This window comes from Bos taurus, chromosome 6 (assembly GCF_002263795.3).
Source record: "Bos taurus isolate L1 Dominette 01449 registration number 42190680 breed Hereford chromosome 6, ARS-UCD2.0, whole genome shotgun sequence".
Taxonomy (NCBI): domain Eukaryota; kingdom Metazoa; phylum Chordata; class Mammalia; order Artiodactyla; family Bovidae; genus Bos; species Bos taurus.
In genome coordinates, this window is record NC_037333.1 from 57,931,850 (window position 1) to 57,959,824 (window position 27,975).

The window sequence follows — 27,975 nt, forward strand, 5'->3', positions numbered from 1 at the left end:
GCATCCCCTACATTGGTAGGCAGGTTCTTAACCACTGGACCACCAAGGAAGTCCCTCAAATTTTTTCAATATTTCTGATAAACCTGCTAAACTTAAGAGGTGCTAGACTCCATACTGGGCTTCCCTGGTAGCTCAGACGGTAAAGAGTCTGCCTGCAGTATAGGAGACCTGAGTTCGATCCCTGGGTCAGGAAGATCCCCTCGAGAAGTAAATGGCAATCCACTCCAGTATTCTTGCCTGGAAAATCCCATGGACGCAGGAGCCTGGCAGGCTACAGTCCATGGGGTTAGAAAAAGTCGGACACAACTGAGAATCCATAATGTTCAGTAAGCAACAGATCCATTTGCAACAATAAAGAACAAAATTGAAATGTAAATCTAAGCAGTTCATATAAAACTGAGTGGTTGAAATATTCTTTAAACTATAACAAACTAAATACTATACTGATACAAGCATGAACACAATATACATTTTTATATCTTTCTTGTCTCTATCATAAGTAAGCAACTTTAAATAGACAAAGATCACCCCAAAAGTCCTGTCCACAGTTCAAAGTTCTCCATATTTCCTTCTACGTGTGCATGCATGCTAAGTCACTACAGTTGCGCCCCACTCTTCGTGACCCTATGAACTGTAGCCTGCCAGGCTCCTCTGTCCATGCAATTCTCCAGGCAAGAATATCCCCTCCTGGAAATACAGTGTCTTCAAGAAAAGGGGTGAGGGGAGATGAACCTTGGAATACATGCTGAGACAAATTTAGAGGTATTCGTGATAGAAGAAAGTACAAAGCAATGAATTAAAAATTAAACGTATGGCATGCCTCCTTTGGTATGAGAACACATAAAAACAGAAATTCAAAAGTAACTAACTGAGGGAAGAAAAACATGGCTAAAAGGGTTGGTAACTGAGTGGGGGTGGGGATGGGGCGGGGGACAGAGTCAGGGAGACAAACAGGATGCCAGGAGGTGAGAAATAAGGGTGGGGAGTAGTGGGCAATCTCAAGAGGAACTAACAAGGTCTGTTGCTTATAGTTACCCAGAAAACTTTAAGAACAATAACAGACAAACAAATGGAGCTTAAAGAAGCCCAAGAGAAGCTACCCTGGGCTGGCTGGGACCACACAGCCCCCTGTATCAATGGAGCTTGGGGAGGTGAAGATAATCTCCCACATATTCACACCCAGCGCAACTGCTGACACTTCTGTTTCCCGCTGAATCAACAGATCCTGGTGAAAGACCACAGGGAGAGGATGAGTGGACTTTGTGCTCCAGGAAGTATATTTCTATCTCTTGAGAAATAGGAACTTCAGCTCTATTCAGTCCAGTGTGCTGGGTTTTCTGGTTTTGGGGTTTGGTTTTGTTTTTTAACTTTTGCTCTTTGGAGCGGCTTTTAAAGTAAATACATGTGATTTTGAGGAAGAACTTCAGTTCCAAGAACTTGCACAGGTCCAGCTATTCAAGCAGTAGTTAAAAAGACAAAGGGTCATAAATGGAGACGGTCACCCTCTCTCACAGCCTCACCTCCAAAAGCCCCTCCTCTCCCACCACCACCCCCTAAAACTCCAAGGCACAGAACCACACCTCTGGGTCTGGGTGCCTTCAAGGGGCCACCTTGTAAAACTGTGCTTCAGGCCCTACATTTAATTAATTACACATAGCGTGCACATTACTTTCTTAGTTATTTGAAAAAGCACACCTATTACAAAAGTAATACATACTCAGAGTCAGAGGCAATTGAGCACACACACACACACACACAAATACATGCTCACTAAAGAAAAAAATACAGAAGAGCACTTAAAGGCAAAAAAAAAAATTACCCTCACTTTTATCACTTTGATATGATATCATGATTTTAATATCATCTGCTATTTGCAAGTCTTTTTGTATTACAAGGGCAATGAAGAATTTTCTACTCTTCATGTGGTTCCACCATATGCTTATTATTTTTCTAGACATATCAGCAAACTTCTAAAGCATTTGTGAGTGTGGACAGGCTTGCCAGGTTGGGAAACTAAGGAATGAAAGTTGAAACCTTCTTCCCCAATAAGTACCAGGGAAACTGGTGCAACTGGGCTTTCACATGGAGATAAATGCTTCACATGTCACAGTTCAGGGTTTGGCTGTAAGTATGCAACACACAATTGCATCAGCAGAAAAAGGAAGGCGGCAAGGCCTCTTCCCAAGAGTATTCACACACCATCCCTCTGCTGGCTTGGTTACTGAAGGGAGAAAACATGTGTATGTGTGTGTAGAGTAAGAGACACAGAGATAGTGTACATATATATGTGGTGTTGGAGAAGACTCTTGAGAGTCCCTTGGACTGCAAGGAGATCCAACCAGTCCATTCTGAAGGAGATCAGCCCTGGGATTTCTTTGGAAGGAATGATGCTAAAGCTGAAACTCCAGTACTTTGGCCACCTCATGCGAAGAGTTGACTCATTGGAAAAGACTCTGATGCTGGGAGGGATTGGGGGCAGAAGGAGAAGGGGACGACAGAGGATGAGATGGCTGGATGGCATCACTGACTCGATGGACATGAATTTGAGTGAACTCCGGGAGTTGGTGATGGACAGGGAGGCCTGGCGTGCTGCGATTCATGGGGTCACAAAGAGTCGGACACGACTGAGCGACTGATCTGATCTGATCTGATCTGATACATATATTTCTCCCCATGGTACTTGTCCCATAGTTGCTGCCTCCTGCACTGCACTGTTGGAACTTTCCATTAGAGTTGTATTTAATCTCATTTTATATGCTATCATGCAACTCCCTTGTTCAGAAACCTTCCATGGATTCCCAAAGTCTGCTGGAAAAAGTTGCATCTACTTGGCATTACATTTCCCCACCCCTGCGCAGCCTCAGCTGACCTTACGTAGCTTGCCTTACACCACACCTGAGTGTTCCACACACCCCACGCCAGGGCCCCTGGGCCCCTCTGCAGACTCTAAAATGCAGTGTGGAGCCCCCCCTCTAACTCCAGTAATGAAGTTATAGCACTGTTATCACCTCCTCCATGAAGATTTTTGGGAATTTCCTGACCAATGTGATTTCTTTTGCAAACCTCCTTGAAGACAGGGCCCAAACCATGCAAAATACTCATAGCTTTTGAATGAAGCAATCTACCGTTTTATCCTTTTAGGGCCCATATCATGATTCTTTTCTAAATTTTACTCATTATATTCTACACTGTGTAATAATTAAACAAATATACATATTATCTCAAATCCCTTGAATACAGAGATCATATATATATTTCTAACTCTTCTACATCCACCTCAGATCATGAATGTTCAACCAATACTTAGCAAGCTAACTTCCATCCAGGATTTAAAGGCCAGTAAAATTTCCATAATGCAAAGGAGAGGATTGGTAACATAGCCTCATTCCAAAACAAGCTGAAAAATGGGAAGTAGTTTATCTTACTTTGTGGGTCTCCCATTCTCTAATCTCTGCCTCCTAGAACAGAGAAATCTAGATATTCCCCAAAATAAAAATAAGTTACATTCTACACCTTTGTATGTGTAGGTCACTGATTTGGAAATTACAATCGATTTCCTTTTGAAATAGTATCATAGGGACTTTCCTGGTGGTCCAGTGGCTAAGATTCCATGCTCCCAATGCACAGGGCCCAAGTTCAATCCTTGGTTGCAGAAGTATATGCCACATGCCGCAACTGAGAATTCACGTGCTACAATTAAAGATCCCATATGTCACAACTAAGACTTGGTGCTGTCAAATAAATAAATATTTAAAAGGAAGGAAATCATATTATAAATAATGTTTAAGACCCCCAATAAGTGTCCCAAAGCCAAGTTCAACTCTCAATGAAGCAGAAATAGTATGTTGCAAGAAAGGGTAGAAAAATTACTTACATATTTCACTAGTACAATAACTAATAAAAACAACCAAATATAAGTGATTATTTTTAACTTGAATAATCATGATTCAAGGAAAGTAGATCTAACTATATGAAATGGATGATCTATTGAATCATTGTCTTCTGGTTGCTGACATTCACCAGTCTCTTGGGAAATGAAGATGTGGCCCAAGGACCTGGGTCTTGATCTTGATTCCCAAGTCTGGCCTCAATTCTGAGTAATTTCAATATCTACATGGAACCATGTTTAATACCCCATTCATTCTTTCCCTCGTCTCCTCATTTCCAGGTATATCCTCCACCCCCTTCTCACCCTCCATTCCCACGGCACACCCTGACCCATGCTATACCCAGGGACTGCAACAATTTTAAATGTTTAACTCACATATCCCCACTCTCTGGCTACTTACCACCTAACCTTCCAGACCATTCACTTCATTATTCCCAACACATCACTCTTCAACTTATTTGAAATGTTCAGTTCACTGATCCTTTGACCAGATCTCCAGAGTCTCCTCCTGTTTTATCTCTCCAACTTAGATTCCAAGATCCAACATTTCAACTATTTTTGTACTGCTACTGCTGCTGCTGCATCACTTCAGTCGTGTCCGACTCTGTGCAACCCCATAGACGGCAGCCCACCAGGCTCCGCCATCCCTGGGATTCTCCAGTCAAGAACACTGGAGTGGGTTGCCATTTCCTTCTCCAATGCATTAAGTGAAAAGTGAAAGGGAAGTCGTTCAGTCGTCTCCGACCCTTAGCGACCCCATGGACTGCAGCCTACCAACCATGCTCCTCCGTCCACGGGATTTTCCAGCCAAGAGTACTCGAGTGGGTTGCCATTGGTACTACTGTCCTTCAATTATATTGTTTTGACAAACATAATCCAGGACAATTTCAGTTGTCCACCGACACAAGAAATGCTGAGAGTTCCTGGAGTGGGAGTCTGGGACATATGTCCAGTTTGATCTTTATTAAAAGTCATGGTCACCTAACTCAACCTCAGTATTTCCTGGCATTCCTAAATTGGATGGTTGGATGGATAATATAAGTGAAAACTTGTAGAGATGCTAAAGAGAAACTCTGCAACCTTTGCAATGCTTTCAAGATGAATGACCCTTAGTTTAGCATTTCTAATTTTACTTCAAAACATGTGGATTTCCAATTTTGAGAAAGAAAAAAGTAGGAGGCATCACAACTCCTGGTTTCAAAGTATATTACAGAGCTATAGTAATCAAAACAATATGGTATTGGCATAAAAACAGATATATAGAACCATGGAACAGAATTGAAAAGCCAGAAATAAATTCACATATACACAGTCAAGTAATATTTGACAAAGGAGTCAAGTATACTCAGTGGAGAAAGTACAGTCTCTTAAATAAAAGTATTAGAAAAACTGGATACATACATGCAAAAGAATAGCCTGGCCTCCTATTTTATATCCCTCACAAAAGTTAACTCTACATGGATTAAAGACTTAAATATAAGACATGAAAACATAAAACTACTAGAAGAAAACATAAGGGAAAAACTCCTTGACACTGGTCTTGGCAACGATTTTTTGGCTATGACATCAAAAGCACAAGCAACAAACGAAAAAATTTCCAAGAAGGATTGCATCAAACTAAAAAGATTCCCACAGCAAAGGAAACAATCAACAAAATGAAACAGCAACCTATGGAAGGGAAGAAAACATTGCAAAATATTGCAAACTATCTATTTGATAATGGGTTAATATCCAAATTATATAAGGAATTCACATAACTCAATAGCAAAAAAACAAAAACAAAAAATAAATTTTAACGTGGGCAAAGCACTTGAGTAAACATTTTTCCAAAAAGGATACACAAATAGCCAACAAGGGCATGAAAAGGTGCTCAACATGGCTAATCACCAGGGAAACACAAATCAAAACCACAATGAGTATCACCTCGTGCCTGTCAGAATGGTTATTACAAATAAACACAAGAATAACAAGTGTTGGTGAGGACTGGAGAGAAGAGAACCCTTGTACACTATTCATGAGGATGTAAATTGACACAACCACTATGAAAAACAGTGTGGAAATTTCTCAGAAAGCTAAAGATAGAATACCATATTATTCAGTAATCTCACTTTTGGGTATACATCCAAGGGAAATGAAATCACTTTCTCAAAGAGATATTTGTACTCTCATGTTCATTGCATCTTTATTTATAATAGGCAAGATATAGAAACAACTCAAGTATCCATCAGTAGATGAATGGGTAAAGAAAATGTCACACACACACACACACTCGAATATCACTCAGCCCTTTAAAAGAAGGAAATTCTGGGGACTTCACTACTGGTCCAGTGATTGGAAGTCTGCCTTGCAATGCAGGAGACACAGGTTCAATCCCTGGTCAGGAAACTGGGATCCCACATCCCTCAGAGCAAGTAAGCCCATGTGCCGCAACTGGAGAGTCTATTTGACTCAGTGGGGGATCCTACATAACACAGAGAAGATCCTGTGTGTTGCAAACTAAGATCGCATGCAGGCAAAAAAAAAAAAAAGGAAATTCTGCCTTTTGCAACAACATGGATGGATTCCGAGAGCATTATGCTAAGCAAAATGTCAGACAGAGAAAGACAAATACTGTATGATCTCACTTACAAATGAAATCTGAAAAAGCCAAACTCATAAAAACAGTAGAGTGGTGGTTGCCTGGAGCTGGGAGATGGGGGAAATGGAGAGATGCTGGTCAAAGGATACAAACTTCCAGCTCTAAGATGAAGAAGGTCTGGGGATTGAAGGTACAGCATGGTGTAGACAATAAACAAATTGTATTCTATACTTAAAAGTTGTTAAGAGTAAGTTTTAAATGTTATCACCATCACCACTACCCCCCAAAAAAGGGTGTGAAAGGATGGAGGTGTTAACTTATTGTAACTATTGTACCATTTTGCAATATACTTGTCTATCTAATCACCATACTGTACATCTTAAACTTACATGTGTTATAAACCAACAACATCTCAATAAAACTGGAATAAAAAGAAACAAGAAAGAAAACATGTTTTCCTTTAGTGTAGATGTGTCTGTGTTGCTCATAATTTCACAAGCACATGACACTTTTCTGCCTTCATAATTTGGTCCATCATCACATAAGGAGAAGAAAGTTTCCTGGGAGGAACATGGAAAAGCTCTGAAAGAGAGCAGAGGAGGAAGAAAGAATCTCAAGAATATGTGTTTGTGTGTCAGAAAGAGATTGCCTGAAACAGAACTGTGATATAAGTCCTGAAAGAGAAAGTGAGGTTTATAGTGGCTTGTATCCATTAGGCTCTGAATCAATCTCAGCACAGTGTTATTGTTTAGTTGTCATCCATTAATCAACAAATACTTTTGGAAAACTTATATTTGCCAGAAACTGTTCCAGAAGTTTGGGAAACAGAAGTGAAGAAGACAATGTCCTTGCTCTCATGGATCCCAGGTTCTAATGGGGAAAAAGTTGGGTTGTTTTTTTGTTTGTTTGAAGCAAGGACAGCTAGACATCGAATGAGGAAAGGAGGGATATTTTAGATTGTGTGGTCATTCCTAAAGAGGTTATATTTGAGCTGAAAACTAATATTGAAGAAAGAGCTATCTGTATGGAAATCTGAAACCATGCCTTTTCCTTATTAATACAAGATGGGTGCCATAGCTTCAAGCATCACATCCTCACATAATTTCCAAAGTAGGTCTGATGGTTTATCCTTACAAGAGTTTCCTTTCATCAGGAAGAAACATACTTCCCATAAGCCCCAGCATACTTCCCTTCAGGTCCCATTGGTGGCTAGAACAAGGTCACATATCTACTTTCCAAACAGTCACTCCCCCCAAAGACATCAATGATTGGCTGGGAGCAAGGATGCTGTGGCTAGGAAGGGGTATCCTTCCCTGAGCACATGCTGTCCCAAACCTAAACCAAACTGGCCTGCTGTCCTCAAAGAGCAACAGTGAAATAGTTACTGCAAGGACCAAGCACAAGATATTTCATTTACCTAGGATTTATGGGTTCATCCAGCACCTCAGCTTGCATAAGGCATTGTGCTAGTGTTAGGAATAAAAAGAAGACTTAGACACCACTTGTACATCTCACTCTACTTCCCTTACCCTCCCCCTTACTATTTCAGAGGTACATGGCCACTTGCCACCCTGAAGCCTCATCTTTTCAGCCTGAATGACTTCTTCTCAATTCATGCCTCACATTTATTCATTTTACAAATATTCATCGAGCATCTGAGTCATTGGGATACAATTTTGCTAAAAAGACGGTCCATGCTCTCACAGAGTTTCTAGTTCAGTGCTGTAAAGAGTTAAATGGTCAATTACAAGAAAGAATAAAAAGTGTTAACAAGAGGTGAAGCCTGGGTGCTCTCAGAGCACTAAGGAGCCGCCTCGACTTGTCCAAAGGGACGGCAGTAAGAAAAGACATGCTATTGAAAATGTCATTTAATATTTATTTATTAAATAATAAATTTAACTAAATAACTAAATAAATTTAATATTTATTTAGAGGATGAATAGAAATTTAGGGAAATGAGAGTGGAGGTAAGGAGTCCGGGAGAAGCTGAGGCTAGTCCATCTAGGAAAAAATGAGCATGGTGCAAAGGGCCAGAGGTGGAGAGAGAGAGCTGAAAGAAAGGAAAGTGTTGGAGAAAAGAGTGGAAGGGAAGAACAGGGAGAAATGAGTTTACAATAATAAGTGGAGGCCAGGTCAACATGGAGGCTAAACTCAGATTTTATCAGCAGAGAAGCCACTGAAGGGTTTGACATGTTTAGGTTTGCCTTTTAGAAAAACGCAGTCTTAATCCTTTGCTCCAATCCCTAACTTAAAGTTCAGCCACGCTGCAAACAGGATGACCAACAAGACACTGTGGGAATGGGTTGGACTGGGTGGTAGCCAAGGAGTGGGTGGGGACTGAGGAGGTCTGGGATTGAGTGAACCGCAGGGCTGTGACCAGCAAGGCAGAAGAGGAGTTAAGGATGACTTCAGGCAGTTCTGGTTTGGGCACCTGGAGAGATGGTGGTGTCCTTCACTAGATGGATTCATTTTTGTGCAAGTTATGTTTGAGCAGTCTCCCACAGGGCACTGAACATGGTGTGTTCATTAACTAACCTTTTTTACCACTTTTCTCTTCCCTCCTGCATCTTTCACATCAAAGACACTCCCTACTTATCTTGAATAACGCTTTTTTCAGCTAGACTTATTTCACCCTTCAGGTTTTCATCATTCTGTGTCCCTTGAGTGAAGCCTGTGTTTTTAAGTCTGTACTATGAGCCAGGCATGGAAATGCAAAACAACTTCATCAGTCGTCACTAATGTTTTTTCAGCTAATACAAATCTAAGGCATCCGATCAGACATTTAAAGATGTCAATGATCAATAAGTTGCGATTAGTAATTGACACAAATCCAACTTTTTTCCTTGCACTTGTCTTTATTCACTAAGAAAAACAAAACAAAAACCCTCGTCCTTTTACATTTTAAAGATTAATTTTATGGGACAGTAGGATGGCACATAAACTGGTGTCAGTTCTGGGTGTTTTCCACGTGGTCTTTTATGTATATGCATTTTTTTTTACAATAAGCAATTTCACTACTTGAGGTTTCCCGGTACTAATTTTATAATATTGTGTAGTTACACGCTGGGGTTCCGAATATACGGTATCTCTGTTTTAAGTAGTACCATGCCTGGATGAAGCATCAAAGTGAAAATGGTGAACTTAAAGGGCCTTTAAAACATCTTGAAGCAATAACAAGCCATAGACTGCAGCAGGGGCGTTTTTAAACAGTGCACAGGACTAAAACAATTGAACCAATTTGTCTTTTGTTCTTTTTATTGCATTCTTTATTACATTAATACTGTTTAAAAAGAAACTCAAAAAGCATTAAACTCGGGTACTAAGCTCTGCAAAGTCCTCCCGGGGGCCTGGCTCCTGGGAAGGCCCCCGAGGACGCTCGCCCTCGGTCCTGGGGAGGCGACTTGTAGGGAAATGTCGCCACTCTTAGCCCTCGGCTCGCCCCAAGGTCTCCCTCCAAGCGGGAGGATCTGGACCGAAGTTTGCCAAGTTTTTCGACAAGCCCGGCTGAGCAAACGCCACTGCGCCCAGTCGCCGTTTCGCTCCAGCTGCAGGCCCGGCGGTGGGAAGTTTGCTCGGGGGTATCCGGCCCTTAAGAAAAAAGTCCCCGGGAGCCGGGGGCGCCACCGGCCGAGCCGCACCTACCCCCCGGGGCGGACGACAAGGAGGACCCGGCGCCCCGGGCACAAAGAAAGCGCGCTGGAGGATGGTGAATGACCTTGGAGACGCGGCACCGTTTTAGGGCTGCAGTCACCCCAACTGCCCTCCCTTTCCTCGCCGCTCTGTCTCTCCCGAATCTGCCCGGGTCCCCCCGCTGCAACACCAGCGGTGTCTTATTCTGGTTTTTCTTTAAGAGAGTTGTCCGCTCTGGCCACTGGGCCCAGCCCTTCCCACCGCGCCCGGGGCCGCCCTTCCCGCCGGAGCCGTCTGATTGATGGCCCCGACCGCCCCAGGTCCCCCGCCTCGGCTCGCCCGCGAGCCCGGCTGTGTGTCTTGGAAGCGGCGCAGCGGGCTGCTGCCCTGTGACGCCCGGAGCGGCCAGCGCCGCCCTTCCTTCCCCCCGGGCTCGGGCGGCGGCGCGGCGGCGGGGCCGGGCCGGGCGGGGCCGCGGGCTCCAGGGCCGAGGGCGGAGGGCGCCGGGAGGGGGCGCGGGCGGGGACTCCGGGGGGGAGGGGGAGGCGGAGGGCGGGGGCCGCGCACGCCCAGCCCCACGGCCGCGCCGCGCCTCGCGGGACAGGTTGGGCCGGCGGGGCGGCGCCCGGCTCCGGGGAATAATGAGTGTCTGTCAGGCCGTCCCCGGGTGACTGGGCGGGGCGGGGCGGAGGCGGCGCGGGAGGCGGGGGTGGCGGGGGAAGGGCGCAGGGCGGGGTGCGTGTTTGCGCGAGTGACTCGGCCGACCCCTCCGGCGGCTGCCTCCACCCAAGTGGGTGGGGACCCGCCCAGCCCGGGCGGCCGCGGCGGCTCCCTCTCCCCTCCCTGACCCTCCCACCCCAGGTCCCAGCCTCTACTTACCCCGCCAGCCCTGGGAGGCTCGCAGAGCGAGCGGCGCCGGCGTCATGTGACTGCCCGGAGTTGGTGCCAGGAGCCAGAGGGGAGCCAGGAGCGGAGCCGCGCGGAGCCGGGGCCCGAGCCGGAGCGCAGCGCGAGCGCCCGCCGAGCCGAGCCGCGCCCGCCGCACGCGCGCCTGTCCCCGTCCCTGTCCCCTGCGGCCGCCGCCCGTACTGGAGCGCTGACACCACTGCATCCGCGGGGTTCCAGGCAGCCCGGATCCGGGCCTTTATTTCTCGCCTGCAGCGCTCAGCACCGCGCCTCGAAAAGTAAGTCCCCTCTCTCTCACCTTTCCTTCTCGCCTCGACTCCCGCTGCCCCCCTTTTCGGCTAGTCCAGTTTCCTTTCCCCCCCCCCCCCGGGGTGGGGGGGGCGTGCGGTGAATGGGCTGGGGGTGCAACGCGGAGGTGGGGGCGCCCCCGGGCTTGGGAAAGTGCAACAGCTCCTCGCAGCCGGGGGCGGGGGTGGAAGAGGGGGAGGGGGGCCCCGGGTTCAGCGGTGGAAAGTGTGGGATTGAGGAGAACCGCCGTGCAGATCTGCGGGAGCGACGAGCGAGGCCAGCGGCGCCCGCCCGGGCCCGGGATAGGGCGCGGGCGGGGGCTCACCTGTGTGGTCCCCCGACCGCCTCCCGCCTGCCCGCTCGCGATTCCCTCCAAAGCCCCAGAAATCTCAGTGCTCTCCGCGTGTGGCAACGTTGTTTGGAGAAAGGTAGCGCCGAGGCCGCGCGCTCCTGCTCCTCCCCCTCCTCGTCCCCCACCCCCCGCGCCCTCCTCCTCCCCGCCCCCCGCCTGCGCCCCCTGCCGCCCCCCTTCTCGGACCGGGCGCGCTGCCGCTCACCCGTCGCTGGAGCAAACTTGGAGCAGCCTGGCGGGCCCTCTGGGAAGAAACTTGGGGCGATCGGGAGTGGAGGGAGCATCCCATTCTCGGTCCTAGAGTCCTGGAGCTGGCCAGGACGTCTGGATCCCAGAGGGCAGGGGAAAGAGCTGGCCGGGTTTGGAGAGTCGTCCTCGGGTGCAAGGAGAGAACCTGCCGCAGTGTCTGGAGGAAGGATTGCAGCGTGGCTGGAGGCGGAGAACGCCTTAGGCGACTGCCTGCAGTGTTAGGGACCCGAGCCGGGTGGGGGCCGAGGGAGGGATCTCTGGACCTGGACGCTTGGGACCTACCTTTGGAGATAGCAGACAATACCTGCAATTGTCATAGCTATTTCTTTGGCAGATAAAAGCGAGAACAGTATTCTACTTTAAATTTTACTGCAGTATATAAAACTAGATGAAGACCGCGTGAATGGGACTTTTTTTTCCTAAGCCAGGTTAAAGGGAAATTGGTAATTGCTCACCTTCTTGTATTTCACTAAAATAAACGTACACTGAATCTGTTTTTCACTGACTCAAAATGTATTTTTCGATAGGTCATCCAAGACATTTTAAACATTGATTATGTTCTCAGAAGAGTCTGGTGTATAGAGAAAAGTATGAAGTGGTATTCTGACTTCATTTAGATTTAGTGTCTAATTATTAAACAAAATCAAGTAAGGTATAAGGCAGTTGTTCATTATAGGTTATTTCACAGAACAGTTTTGTGCTGTCCTTTTCTGAGTGCTTTATAGGTATGAATTTGAGGAGCATTTTTAAAAGAGAAATTCATCTGGATGATAATCTGCATAACCCAAGAGAAGACTTGCTTTTACTTGAAAAACAATTTTATGACACTAATATCTTGAAAATTTTGTGAGTTCGTATTTTTTAAAGAGTGGATGTGTTTTTTCTGTGGCTTGAAACATGGGGTATGGAAGTTGACTTTATTCTGTTCACAGAAACCTTAAATGGGATGTTTGATTAATTTCATTCAGTTCCCTAAAGAAGCTGATATCTCAATTTCTAGTCAGTGGGGTTTGCTGCAGAACTGTTAGAAAAAAGCAGCCTAATGTACCATGGGTGAGGTCAATGAAAATAGACTCTAAGGAGCATTCTGCCTGCCTGAAGGAAAATGCAAATATGAAAATCCTAACGTGAGGATAACAAAACTAACTGCTTAGACCACAGAACCTTGTCAGGTGTAAAACATGGCAACATAGCTTTGGAGAAAGCTATTGTTTTTTTCACTGCAAAGTTTCTAAATTAAAACCCAACCTTCTGGTTGCTATGGACACAGTGATGCCTTTTTTTTTTTTTTCCCATTTTTTCTTTTTACCTGTAGTTATATCTACACACAGATTCTTAAATCTCTGCTAATGGGAACCTAGTTAAACAGTACTGGCTAACAAAATAAAGAGAAATAATGGGGAAAGGACTAGTGAATGGATTTTGCTATCTTACAAATACCTAAAGGAAAATAGACATTTTAGAACATCTTATAAAAATCGATACTCTATTCTACAGATTGTATAACAATTTTTCAATTGGATTAAATGAAATACCAGGAACAGAATTGCATTCTCAAAAGGTGGATTTCTGTAGATGTGTGTACATGTAGAATAGATGTGCAGCGGTGTGCAAATATCTTTGTAACTCTGCAGTTGAAAAAGACTGAAAATTTGGGATGACTCTAGACGTCCCCACATTCTTTGTCTTGGGATTTAGTTCTGTGGCTCAGGAACACTTAAAACTGGTCCCATTTTGGTTATGTGGGATGATGACCCAGTGTCACCTGAATTCTCAGCTGCAGTGCTCTCTCCGTTTCCTCCTGATGCTCCGAGACTGTGCAGTATGCATTACCCCAACTCAGAATTTGACTGTAGCTAGAGACCAGCCATTGGGATGGGGGAGAAAGAGACAAAAGAAATTGGCAGGGAGGCTGGTGTTAATTAGGAAGGTTGCTGCTGCTTGAATATGATAAAATCACATGTTCACTTATGATGTTTACTGTATGTGGAAGCTCCTATTTGTAAATAGGGCAGGTCTCCTGTATAAAGCTGGTGTTATTATTCACACCCATAGAACAAACACCTCCACCCCCCTGTTGTTGTCTTAAAAAACTCCAGCTGCTCATGAATATAGGGTCAGGGAGGGCCGGCTAAATGTTTCTCTGTGCTTTCTCTCCAGCACAGCCAGCAGAGCTGTTTCCTGTTCTTTGTTTCAAGGCTGGGGTTTGCGTCATACATTCCAAGTGGCATATGTGTGCTCTTTCCTGTTTCAGGCTGTTTTCTGGTAGATCAGTAGCCCAGACCAGGCCATGGTCCCTGCCCTTAAACTCCCTGTCCCCACCCAGGGAGTTATCATGTCTCCACACACTTAGGATTGCCTAAGATGCCTGTGTTATGTCATAATGACAAAAGTCAGTTAACCTTTTTACGTACACCCTTTGCTCCAATGTGTTTATATGGGTGAATAAGTAATTTTACATTTTTTTTTTAGTTTATCAGTTCGATTTCAAGAAGTGTGTGTGTGTGTGTGTGTGTGTGTGTGTGTTGGCTGGAAATCTAAAGAAGGTTGTTTTGTTTGTTTTTCCTTCTTGTTTTGAGTATTGGTTTGGTGATAGGCATTCTGCCCTGGAGCTGTCAGTTTTGGATGGGGTTACACCTTACAGTTCAGAAGATCTAGCAGGATCTGAAGGATGTGGCTCGTGTTGCATCTACCACTGGACACCAGGCATAGGAGGCTTCACTGAACGGAGAACTCAAGCAGTCTTGGACTGCTTGTACTCACTTAAAAGAAGTCTTGCTTATGTTTTAAGGGAGAAACTGTATTGAAACAAATTATAAGATGTATTGAGAGCACTTCAGGATTATTTCAAGGACAAAGATTTTACTGTATCCTACATCTGATTTCCAAATTGTTTTAAGAATAAAAAGCTCAAAGAAAAGGAGAACTGGAATAAGTTCATCTAATGATAGTTTGGAAAAGTTTAACCTAATATTTTGAAAACAGAAGGAGAATGCTCTTTGTTTTTGTTTTACAATAGCAACTTTCTCATAATCTCCGCCCCATCCCACCCCCTTTTTTCTTTGGTATATTCTGTCAGTTGTGAGTAAGCAGATTTCTGGGTTAACTATTTAAAACCTACTTTAACAAACTATTTTCTCTTGGTTCTCCAGAAACAAAGTTTGCATAAAATGGTTGGAAAAGAAAAGTTTTTTGGAAATATTCTCCCTTAAACTTCTTATGTGGGGATTTTCTTTAAAATCTAGAGGAATTATCTACAGTGTTCTCTAATGGAATTAATGGAAAAAGTTTCTGAGGCAGCACATCAGGCCTTATTCTTTCCCCAAATTGGTGATCATCATCATAATAATAATGTTTTGGTTTTAGCATCTCAACCCATCACATTTTTCCTTGAGGATAAAAAGGAAAATACACAGTATGATATTAAGAAAGCTGTTAGAGTTAAATAGTAGGATATTGATAACCTTCCATGAAAAAAAGATGGCAGTTTGGAAAATTTCAATAAGATTTTTCCTTTCTTCTTCGGAGGAATCAGAATTGCAATATTAAATTGCTTGTGGGACAACAGATCTTTAAACTGAATTCATAAGTAACCCAAATTGAAGTAAGGTTTTTTATTTTAGCTCCAAAGTTAACAATCCAACTAGATTTGGTAGATGGAGTCTTTATTTGGCTTACTTTCAAATCATTCTTTCCTCCCTATTTACGGGGAGAGGGAGGTGGTTAATAAAGATGATTAGAATCTAATATTATTTTATGCGGAAGTATTCTGCAAGCTTTAACATGTAAGCCAAACAATTAGGGAAAATTGTACCAATCTGATAGTTGTTATAATCACCAAAAAAAAGTGGTGGGGCAGGGGCGGAAGGTCTCCACAGAGAAGGTAGTCTCTAAGCCATGTAAATCATCTACCTCCATCCCCTTCTTCAGATATTTGCCTTCTTCGTGTGTGCAAATCAACATTTTTGCTATAAAATAAACAGCTATCTTAAAGTGGCATTTCTTACTCTGTTTTCACACCCGGTTGTGTTTAAGAAAAATAAATAAAAGCAACCTTGCCCTTTAAATACCAGGAATTACATTATTCTGAAAATTGGGTTTCTTTCTGAAGTGCTTCAGTATCTATGGTGCTAACTTTAAAAAAGAAAATCCCTAGAGTCATAAAACAATTGATATCTGGTAGTATATCCAGCCAGAATTCATGTTGGAGTGAGTTGGAAGGAAAGGATTGTGGTGACTTCTAGCATTCTCGTTTGCAAGCCTGATCTGTCCCCTTATTAGACCTGGTTTCTCATCTGAAACAGTAATGCCGCCGCTGGAGACAGGAAACCAGACAGCAGTCTGCCCTGATAAGGGAGGGCATTGTCTAAGGGAGGGAGCCCTGCTTCCCCCTCAACTCTCCTTCCTTGAAATTTAGTAGCAATAAAAGAGATACAATACTACAAACGCGGTTTCTCAACCAGAACTAAGACTGTTTTCTCCCAAAGCAAAAACTGGCTCTGCTTTCTCTGGATTGTCACCATAGTTTAATGGCACATTAGAAAAAACTATTAGTATATTTTGTGTCTGTTGGTCAGAGTATTTAATAAATAGTAAGGTCCTTTCTCTAGCAAAGCAGGTTCCTAGAGCGATTGGAAACTCATTCCATTGTGTTGGCAGGTCGAATACATTACCATTTCCCCATCTCATTATTAAGGGGAGCCAGACACCAAATGCAGTCACTTACATGGCCCTTCAGCTTCTATGTAACCCTGGGTTTCACTGTTACCCTCTCCTGGGAAGAGGGTGCTCCTTTGAGATGCAGCCCCCTTTCAGGAGGACCAGCTTACTCTGGGACATGTCCAAGATGGTGGCCAGTCTCTGGAAGGCCTGGGGCTTTCCAGGGATGGCCTGGAGCTAGTCTCAGGCCAGATCAGTGGAGTTTGGCCAAATCTAGACAGAAGAGATCCAGTGGACACTGAGGTCAGTGCCTTCTACCCAGGAGAGCAACCAGTGGTCCAGTGTGGGGTTTTTCTCCTTTGGCACATATGCTCTAATTCTCTTAACTACTGTTCTCTGAGTCTGAAATCTGAGTCTGTTCACTGAAATCCCCTCCTTTATCTGTTCTTGCACTATACGCCCTGGTCCCTTACAAAGCTTTGAGCCCCAGAACCGCTTTCATCAGTAAGTTCAAGTTCCTATTCCAGTTCTCCAAGCAAAGGTGTTTTGTCTCCCAAGCGACGGTTTTCACATTTACTTTGTGTTTCAGAAGATGATTTTCAGACTAGTTCCACTGGCCCCTGGGCAGATTTTCCTTGTGTGACACCTGATGTACAGTCACTCTTAGGCCCTTGTCCTTCATTTTATCCTAGCATATGAGAAAGGTAGTTTGACATCGATTCATGTATTCATCCCACAAGTATTTATTGAGCACCTACTCATTAGAGCTAATCTCAGATTGCGTGCGGTCATTATTCTCAGTTATGCCACAAGGATGGAGTAGGTCCCAAGTGATCTAACCTGAAAAGCCGTTTTGAAATCATAATTGCCAGCCAGAACCTCCCCATGGCACTGCCTCCCATGGACCAGTGTGGCAGCACACACATCCCACGCCCCGCCAGCCCTGGGGGGATGCCCAAGTGTAAGATGGTTTGACTTCAAAGTGGGTCCCACAGCACAGAGTGGAGCAGAAGAACAGAAAGAGGCCTAGGTCTGCAGCAGACACACTTCTGTTCTTGGCTGCAGCTCCCACCAGCTCTGCGAATTTGGGCGAGTCATTTCACCTCTGTTCCTTCATTTCCTCATTTCTAAAATGGGGATGAGGACCTGACCCTTCCACCTTTGTACAGTTATTATGAGGATTTCCGTATTTACTTGGGTGAAGCTGCCAATTTTTTCTGAGCAGTTTTATGAACCAATTGCAGGTGCATTGGCCAGGAAGAATAGTTTGCCTAAATCTGGGCCTTCAGACTGTGTCTTTTGATGTTGCATCCAAGCCTGCACTCAGAGAAGGGGAGGCAGCAGGGGCCAGCGGGCAGGAGTTGACGTCGCCACTCCCATACATCCACTGCCCCTGGCTCCGGATCCACCATGGACGGACCTACCTGCAGAACTCTCCATTCCACTCTAGCTGTGGGTCATGCCCTGTTGCAGGAGGCCGTGGAAGTGAGAGCCAAGTCACCACCAGCCCTGAAATCAGACTGCTTTGAGTTTGCATCCCAGATCCACACCTCTAACAGCTGTGTGATCTTGGGCAGATTACTTTGCCTCTCTGTTTCAGCAGTAAAATGAGAAGGTAGTACCTCCCGTATCAAAGGCATTAAATGACACAGTCCTTGTAAAGAATGGGACCTGGAGAGTGCCAGTTGTGAAGGTGGTGATAATCAGTAGGAAACCTGTGACATCACTGAGCTCCTGGTTTTCCTTGGTCTATAGGAGTGGCATTGAAACAAAACGAACCTAATGTTTGTTAACACACATATGCACACATGCTCGCACACACACTTCAAGTTACCACATTCTTTTCTCTCTCACTGTCCTCCACCCCACCCCACCCCCGCCCTTAATTTAGGTTTTAAAATGGAGACCTTGACACTAGACTTGTTTAGAAGAGCTCTCTGGGTGAGTAATAAAAAACAAAGGGTTAAGGTTAGGAGCAATAGGTTTTTTGAGGAAGTTTCGTTTAATAGGTTTCCTTTAGGTTAGGCCCCCTAGTCCCCTCACTCCTGTTACTTTTTTAAGGGAGATATTCAAGTGCATTTGAAGAAAAAGGTAAGTGACTGAGACTCCTATAGCTCAGGGCTTTTATATCCACTCCTTATGCCTGGCAAAACCTTGACTTAGTGGGTGTGCCTGATCTCCTTTGGGGAGCAGGAAGGGAACCCCTCTAAGGAGCTAGAAAGTAAGCCTGTGTTCAGGTGCTTCCCTTCCCGGTGGTGGTCTTGGACAGCCTATTTGGAAGGTAGAAAGGCCCACCTATCTCGGTAAGAGGAGGCGGCCTCAGATGGGCCCAGGAGCAATCAGCTGGCTGCACTGAGTGGGGAGGGCCTTGAGCTGGTCTTTGAAGAATTAGGAGGATTTAGATAAGCCGGAAGGGGATGGGCATTCCACTCTGGTTGCCCAGCATCGGGGCCAAAAATGAACAAAGGCTTTGGGGAGAGGGGGCGGGTGGAGGGGGAAACGGCAGTCAGCGTGGAGGGCTCCTGGTGGAGCAGGGGGCAGCTGGTAGGAAAGGGGGCGCTGAACATGGTGCTTGAACCTGCTTTACAAGCCCTAGGGGTGTCCCTTGGAGGAAAGTTTGGGAGTTTGGAAAAGACTCGCTGAGAAGAGGGCTTTGTGATATATACGTGGCAAGTGGCAGGTCGGGGGAAGGAATGGTCAGAATGGCTTGGAGGGTTCAAGGGGCAAGCATAGGAGACCCATGGAGGGGAGACCCAGTGACACAGTCTTGAGGTATGAGAGCCTGGCCACGGCAGTAGTAGAAATAGAAAACTTGGTGAGGAAAGCTTGAAAGATGACCTCTAGGATTCTGAGGTGAGTGGCCAGAAGATAAAGCAGTTGTGGGGCACAGCCTTTTGGGGACAAGGAGGATTTGGGTTGGGGACATGTTGAATTCTCTTACACAGCAGTGGCTCAGAGTGCTTTTCTGTTAGCTTCTGAAGGGAGAGGTCAGCAACAGCTCACGTGTGTGCATGCAGAGGTTCTGCGGCTCTGTGAAGCTTTTAGTGAAGCATCCTCAGGAGCTGGGGGAAGCAGTACCATTTCTTTCTGGTTATTTGCAAGGTTCCAGCCGTCGCTGCTCAGGCCGGAATTTCCAGGAACTGGCAGCTGGCTGGAGCCAATTGGTCCCTCCCAGCCTCGCAGTCCGAGGGTGGGGCCCCATGGGTGGAGGCCCCTCAGGGTGGAGTGGGGTGGGTCTCCAGCGATAGGGCACCCGGTGGAGAGGCAGTGGCCTCACACAGCCCTTCTGGATTTGATTATATAACACATCACAGGAGAAAACTGAGGGCCAAGGCAGGCTGTGTAAGCCATATACACAGCAGGACTACGCACGAGGGGTGCTTTTCAACCGGGTTGGGGTCGCTGGCCCTTAAAACTAAAAAACAAAAATTGTCGGCATGGGGAGGAAAGCTGCGTACATAACCTTAATAGGGAAAATGACTAGTGCTCGCTAAAATTGCTTTTAGAAAGATGTGGTAGGCCACTAACTAAGTGGCATTGAACTTGAGAGTTCATCTAAGGGGTATGGGTTTGTGTCCCCCCACCCCCACCCCTGCTGTGCGGGCCCTAGTCTGGAAAAGTGGAGGCACTTCGCTTGGTTGTTACCTTTGCACCTGTCCTTATTTACATGCAAAATCAATTGCTTCACTTGGTCTTTCCGAAGTACAGGGTGTGGGCAGAATCTTATCTGAAGCCATGTCCTGTTTGGACAAGTTGGACTGCCTTGGCAACTCTCCATAGGGTGGAGCAGATGGGTGGAGGCAGGAAAGTAAAATTGGGTGGCTTGTTAGCCCAGAGAGGAGAGAGGGCGGATTGTTTGCTCATGGATCATTATATTTAATCTGAAACTAAATAATTAACTTCTTTCCCATTTACAAAACATTTTGATGCAAAATAACTAATTTATGAGGGGCAAAGATTTAGAAGTGTTCCACGGAATTTTTTTCCTTTCACACCAACAGTAGAAGACTGAGGTAGGAGAAAAATCACCGAGTGACATGAAAACGAGACGCCTTTCCAGGTAGGTGCCAGCATTCAGCTGTTCTGAAAGAAGGCTCCAACTTAGAAATGTCCACTTCCATCTGTTGCCCGGCCCCTTGGATTTCTGGCCAGAGCAGCTGCCATTAAATACGCAACTCCTTGGAGCTCTTGAAAGGTTCGGGTGCAAAAGTAAAGAAAGAAAAGTTTCTTTGGAGAGGAAGTTTAGGGATGTTACCTGCCCGCCCTGGTCCTCCTCCTGACCGAGAATCTCTCTCACATACACCCACACACGCGCACACTCACCCACACACCTTTTTTTTTTTTTTTAATTTATCTTTTTTATTTTTTCCCTGAAGTTCCTTTTGGGAGTGAGAGGTGAGAGGAGGCAGCATGCTTCCTCCTTTAAAGCCCAGAGGCTTGGATGGGGTGAATGGGGCACTTAACAGATGGTGTGCTGATTTGGCCATCCTCTCTTTCTCCTTACACCTGGCTGAGGTCGGCTAGGAAACAAAAGATCAGCTTTGAAGGAGGCAGGTAGTCTGGAAGCTTAGGGTCAGGCTGGGCTGGGGGAGAAGAATCCAGGGTCCCTTTGAGTGCATTAGACAGGAGAGGAGAAGGGAGAATGTCAGAGCAAATCCCGATAGATCGCCAAGATATTTATTTCAGATACATTCTCTCTCCAGAACCCCCTCCATCCCCTGCCACACACCTCCCTCTCTCTCTTTCCCTTTCTCCCCCCCACCCCCATTCTTCTAAGGAAGGGGCAGTTATTTATAAGGTTGTTTCTGTAATAAAATGCCATAGCTTCAAGACAAGCCATTACATTTAATGTAACCTCTTACTTTAAGGCCTGTGTGTATTTCTAAGCTCTGCAGCTAATTTGTACCCTCATGAAGCAATTGTCAAGTAGGCCTCATGGAGGGCTGAAAAGGACCATGTGAGAGGGAACTATATTGCTTGTGAAACTTCATGTAAGTGATTCACCAAAGCTTCTTAAGACATAAACATGCAGTTGTGCATCTTGACAAAAATCTGAGTCTTCTTATGACAGCTGAAAAGTCAGAAGTATAAGTAGAGTGTGAAGGAAAATCTGTTTCTTCCTTTTGAAGGAAAATTCTGTATTGGCCCTTCCCAGCAAAATAACAGTTGGGGAAGAAGACGTTTGTTCCGTGATGGAAAATTATTTTGGCGATTATTTCCTATATTTTTACTTTTAGGCACTTTGATAACTTAGACTTTTTTTTTTTAAAACCTGTTTTGCCTATTTTTTCCCTCTTGTAAATGCAGTGTTGTTATCCTGGGATTACTAGTTTAGAATGTATGTCTCCTAAGCTAGTTTAACACAACTAAGATGAAAACCTGTTAATGTTTGGAAACAAGTTGTAAGAAAAACAGAACCACTTTTGGAGGCCTTCTAATCTCTGTGATAAGAATTCCTGAGCCTAGTTAAAACCCACTAGATTTAAAGACCCTGACTTTGGCAAACTCAATTTACTGCCTGTGTCCTAGTCTTTAAATACTTGTTTTAGCGCACCACCTAATGGTCGTACTTGGAACTGCTGTCAGGGTTATGCAGAAATAGATTTTCTATAGCATTTTAAGTTTACTTGCAGTAGCCCCAGAGCTCAGAGTGGCCCATGCATAACAAAAGCCACTAAGTTCAGAGACCCCACTTCTTCCAGTGCTGAGTTATATGGAAGGCCTTTCAGTGACATTGCAGTCACTCTTTTCTTATTCTAGATCAGAACCCAAAGATAAGGTCAATGCTAGTGGCCAAAGTGGTCCATTCAGAGATGCAAAGAGTAGGTACAGAGTCTAGACTTGTGCAAATAAATAAGTCTGATTTGCATTAATGTTTTTGAGTCTCTTCCTAAATTTGATTTCTTCTAGCTTCCCTGTTATTTTTATTAAAAATTTTAACTATAGAATTAATAAATTTAAAAATGGGCACACAGGCATGTATAAATCTGCCCCCACCTCTCCCAAGAATTCCTGGTTAAAGATTAGGGTGTGTATGTCCTCCATAGCCTTTGACTTTCACTGAAAGTATAATCAGTCATTTTAGAAGCTACAAGATTGAGAGCAAAGTGCTGTTAAACATGTGAGTGGACGGTGAGTGTGGTTCTGTCTACAGTGACATTTGAATTTTGCACAGACCTTTTATTGTCAAGTGATGCTTTATTTAGTTAGGAATGAGGTATTCTAAATTCTCTCATTACTTGTTTATTAGCTGAAATCCTTGTGTATGAGAAGTATCCCTTCATCAGTGATTGAGTTACTCTTCGAGGTACAGTTCTGAATAAACAACCCTTACAGTTATTTTTTAATAAAAATGAATCCAGTTTTGTTAGGAGGGATGCTTTATGCTAGATGAATTTTTCTCTTAAGATTACAAGTGTTTCAAAGCACTAATTTCCTTAAGTTTAGATAAAACATAAAAACTAACAAAGTCATTTCACTAATGTCTTAAAATGACACAAACTATAGCAAGTTAACGTGTCATTCATTTCTGAATGGGTTCAGTACTTACTGCTGTAGACATTTGAAAAGGGCTTTATGAGCTAAATGATGGGGTTAGGATTTAAACCAAAATGAGCTCCAGACCCCATCATCTTTAATCCCACTGTACTGCTCCTACTGGTAGTAAAGGATTCCAGGTAAGGCAAGGGGTACAGATAATAGGAAACTATTGGGATGGTGCGATTATCAAGGGACAGGTCCTGCATGAGATCTCAGACAGGATGAAAGCAGCCATTACTTTTTAAACTGAATTTAGTCTGAGTTTTTTAAGGGTGTGTGTGTTGGGGAGGGGGTGATGTTGACCACTAAGGCTCAATATTCTAGGAAAGAGGCAGGTACTTGACATTGTTCCAGAGATCAGAATCAACAAATTTAGTACTGTGTGTATAGTATTATAGATTCAAAAATTGTGTGCATATTCAGATAAACAAAGTTTTTCTCTTTTTTTGGTTTTATTATTTTTAATCTCATTTAATTTCCCCAAAACTTTTAGGAAGGAGACAAAAGAGGTGCCCTCTGCATTTTGCATGTAAAAAAGGGCCTCCCCGCATCCACTCCCCCATGGAGAGGGTCAAGTACAGATCTCCTGCTTGAGTTTCAAGATCAGAAGTCTTCCACTACACTCCTGAGAATGAGTGCTTTTATTTAGAAGGATTTGCAGCATCTAGTGGAGTGGATGAATCTGTAAGAGTAAATTAAATTTAAAAAGCTTGGGGGGAGGATGACCGGCCATGGGTCGAGGCTGCTGAATCATCTGACCTCATTGATATAAGCAAGCGATCTCACATCTTTTGTGTATGGTCTGCTCCGGGGCCCTGGACAGCAATTCTTAGCACCATATCCATCTGTACAGCTGCTAGGCTGGGAACTGGTTAATAATAGATCCCAAGACACAAAAGGGGTTTTCATCCTTCATTATGAAATCATCCATTTTTTACTTGCTATGGGGTTTGTTCTTACTGGGACACAGAAGAGGGTGGTAGCACCATTGATTTGAGCAGCCTGGTTTCAGATTGTGTTTGCAGATTATAATACGTCCTGTGATGTAGGAAAATATAATTTTGAAGTCAGGGCCTTATGTTGAGTTAATGATGATATTCACGTGTTGTCATGAGACCCAGGACAGTCCTTCTTCAGCAAAGCAGTGAAGCACAAGAACTACACAGTATTACTTTTATAATTGTGTGTGAAGATATCTTAGTTTAACCCATAGAGCATGGACATCACTATCAACAGGATTGCTATCAGGGAGGTGGGGGTGGGGAGTTTAAATACTGAAATACATGGGGTTTCTATACCTTTTTCAGGTGGAACTCAATCTAGAGCTCGTTCACCTTCCCACCCAAACAAAGGTGATACATAAAGACCTCACTTTTAACCAAAGTGCTGAACACTGAAACCAAATTTGGATAAGAGGGGCCTGAAGCAAGTTGTTGAAGGTCTGGGTAGTACATGGGCAGTTATTCCATAACCTGTGAAAGGCAGTTATTAATAAATGTTCATCAGACTGAATATTTTGTCTTGTGAGGAAGCAGTTGGAATGATATAGTACTAATAGCAGGCTAGTACAGAACACAGAAGAAAGGGGATAACACATGAATAAGAAAAGAAAAAGATCAAACAGGGTCAGGATGGACATTGTCTTTACATTAGGCTAAAAATCGGCTTATTTCCTAATAAGGAGAAATTGAGGGTGAATAGAAGCTAATATTCTTCATATTAAAAAAGTACTTAGAAAACAATAAGAGGCACGGGGTTTTAATTTTTCTTAAATGACCACGCACATGGCCAGTAGAGATGTTGGGAAACAGGTTCTGTTTTGTTGATGGCAATTACAGAGTATCTTTGCTAGATGATACAGCAGATGCTTTGGAAAATGTACCTGCTTCTCACTCAAGAACTCCCCTTCATAAAGTTTATCTTAAAAATTAATTAAGGACATGCACAAAGATGTAAATATTAAGATGTTCATTGCTGTCTGTAATAGTGAAAATTTAGAAGCAATCTGCCCAGTAAGAGGAATTTTTAAAAAATCTGGGGATTTCCCTGGTTCTCCAGTTGTTAGGACTCTGCACTCTACTGCATGGGGCCCAGGGTCCATCCTCGGCTGGGGAACTGAGATCCTACCAGCTGCTAAGCACGGTCAAAAAAAAAATCTGATTGGTTCACAGTGACACACTGAACTTGATGGTGCGAAAGCATACTTACTAGAAAAGAAACATTTTCCCAGTAATTGTTAAGGGTGCTATATAGTATGCATATTACAATCCATTTAAAAAGAGTTTGGAGGGATAAAAACAAAGATAGTTGTGGTAATTGTTTCTATGTTGTCTTTTTGCCTGATTTTTCTTTTATGACATAAGATGGAAAGGAAAGTTTTTTAACATTTGTATATAATGTGAACTTCTATTGAGCTGCACAGTAATCTTATTAAACAAGCTTGGCTGCTCAGGAGGGCTGTACCTATTGTTCCAGAAATGTCAGGGTTTATGTATTTGAGTTAGAAATGCCAGTTGGCTCTCCCCTGGTTATGACCATGGAGTCTGGTCTTAATTATATAAAATGGCATTTTCATAGGTAAGGAAAACAAATTCCAGCCATTCTGGGGGAAGGGGAGAGGAAGGACCAGAGAAGCAGGGTGAGGAAAAATTTTTTTTCAATAGTTTATATGGAAAGTAACCTCAGGATTTAGACAGACACCTTGTTTTGTTTTCCAGGCTAAACACCAGAGCACCCTAGAAAGTATAACTAAAAGAATGCTCATGTTTGACCCAGTCCCTGTCAAGCAAGAGGCCATGGACCCTGTCTCGGTGGTAAGTTTTCCAAAACTAAACACCTCTTGTTTATTCCAAGTGGTAATAATTTTACTGTGTGTTGTGTTATTCCTTAAAAGTACTCATTACCTGACAGGCATTTGATAGGCAAACTTTTAAACAGGATCCATGTTTTCTTAAACGCTATGCCCCAGTCCCCCACCCACCCCCAGGATGTCATCACAGAACTTGAGCCACAGGTACATCTGCTCACAATAGAAATAGTTTTACAGAAACCCCTTAGTTAGCAGTTTTTTAGTCTGAGCTCTCAAGATTATTGATTTTGGCAAAAAGAAAAAAAAATGGCCAGACTAGTTTTTAAAAATTAATGTGCATTTGGAACGTTAAAAAAAAAAAAAACCTGTACACAATGTTTATCATGATTAGGAAGCAGTTTTCAAATGTACCTACAAGAAATCTTCATCAAGAATGAGTTTACTTAGAGGTATTTTTCACTCAAGATGACCACCCAGACTATATAGAGGAGTTTCTTAAACGTGTTTGTGAATGTTAATCTTTTTTTGGATTGGAAACCAAAAAAAAAAAAAAAAAAGACTCCATTTTGCCTCACGTAGTGCTTAGGATATCCTTCACAAAACTCATTAAAAAAATGAAAATTGGGAGAAAAAAATCTTTGATCATTTTGCATGTAAAAATATACTAAGAATAAAATGATTTGCTTAAACTCCAAGCAGGCAGCCTCTTGGAGCTGTGACTTGGGAGAAACTAGCGAAAGAACTTGACCCTGAGAATGGAATTTTGTTTCACTCAGAAGAGTCTGTGGTGGCTGGGAGACAATTACATTCACCCTCTCTTTCAACACTTTAGTGCTAAGCTAGCCGGGTCTTCATGCTTGTCGACCACCAGGGAAGGAGTAACGAGTCCAGTTGTTTATAGAAGTTCAACACCAGCACTGTGGAGGCTGGACAGGGCTGACAACAGAAAGGTGTCCAACTGCAAAGCCGGGAGTGGTTGAGACTTGAGGGGATCTGGTTTAGTGAATATGAAATAACACGGCCACGCTCTCAACTCTGTCTTGCTCTTTTCTTCCTCGGGCTTGGAAAATACTCACAAGGGGAAAAACTTGGCCTGAGCTGTGGCTCTGAAGGTTGGTAATGACACGCTTGCAAAAATTAGATCATCCTTATGCGCTGGCTATGGAGGTTCCTGCCAAAACTGTTTATACGAGACATGGGGGTCACTCCAAGGCCCTTGGAACTGGGTTGCCATGGAGATTTCTGCGCCAGTGTTTACCACTGTGTACGCTGAAAAGTTAAGTCAGAGTGGCTTTAAGGAAATAGCATTTACATTCTTGCCTGACAGCTGTATAACCATATAATAATAAGGAGCAATAAGAATTTTATTAATCAAAAAGCTAAATTGGCTTCTAATGGTACTCATTTTGTCATCAACCCCTTCCCCCAACTATTGCATGATCATACTGGAGGAATATTAAGGTATAAAATGTTCCCATTAATTGTATCCTTGAAATATGAATAGGGTTTTAGTACCGGAGACTATGATTAATTTGGTAAATGATGTAGGCCCATCAGTGATGCATTTTACTATTCAGTATACTTCAGAGCTTTTAATCAAGCATGAGAATGTGTCACAAGAGCCTAATTTAAAGCTAAAATGAACTTCACCATACAAGGAAATGCACTTAGCTGAAAAAAAATGGAAATAAAATGAATTTGTTGTAATAGTTGTACTTGTAATGCTGTAACATATTAATGCATGGAGTTAAAATATGTGGACGTATTTTTGCAATTAATAGTCTTTTTCTCCTTCATGCTCTAGTTTTCAAGTTCTGCTGATGCTTATAGAATTTAATTATATTGTTTCACCAAAAGAGAGTTCCAGTCCTTACAATGAAGTTTCTTTGTTTCCACTCTTAAATCTTCAAATTTTATTTTTCCTACCTTCATAGGTGAAGTATATGAAATCTGATTTATTGTTCCTTTATTCCTTTTCTCTTTTTCATTCTGCCTTTGACCTAAAGGTTGAGGTCTTTGTTTATTCAGGTCAGTGTTCTAAACATGAAGCAGTAACATGTAAGATTGGTTTTTGC

General features: G+C 43.6%; 1 protein-coding gene across 9 annotated transcripts in view; it reads left to right on the forward strand.

Annotated features, from left to right (window-relative positions):
- The first annotated feature begins 10,997 nt into the window (after positions 1-10,997).
- KLF3 (KLF transcription factor 3) overlaps positions 10,998-27,975 on the forward strand; it is a 35,510-nt gene continuing 18,532 nt past the window's right edge. Inside the window, exons 1-4 of one of the 9 annotated variants that reach the window (XM_059887539.1) lie at positions 10,998-11,281; positions 20,553-22,858; positions 23,585-23,775; positions 25,809-25,904. In XM_059887539.1, the coding sequence (XP_059743522.1) occupies positions 25,848-25,904 (57 nt within the window). In that variant the 5' untranslated portion in view covers positions 10,998-11,281; positions 20,553-22,858; positions 23,585-23,775; positions 25,809-25,847. Of the gene's footprint in view, positions 22,859-23,584; positions 23,776-25,808; positions 25,905-27,975 lie in introns of those variants that run through there. The other 8 variants (XM_059887540.1, XM_059887538.1, XM_024993244.2 and 5 more) reach the window with 8 other exon arrangements.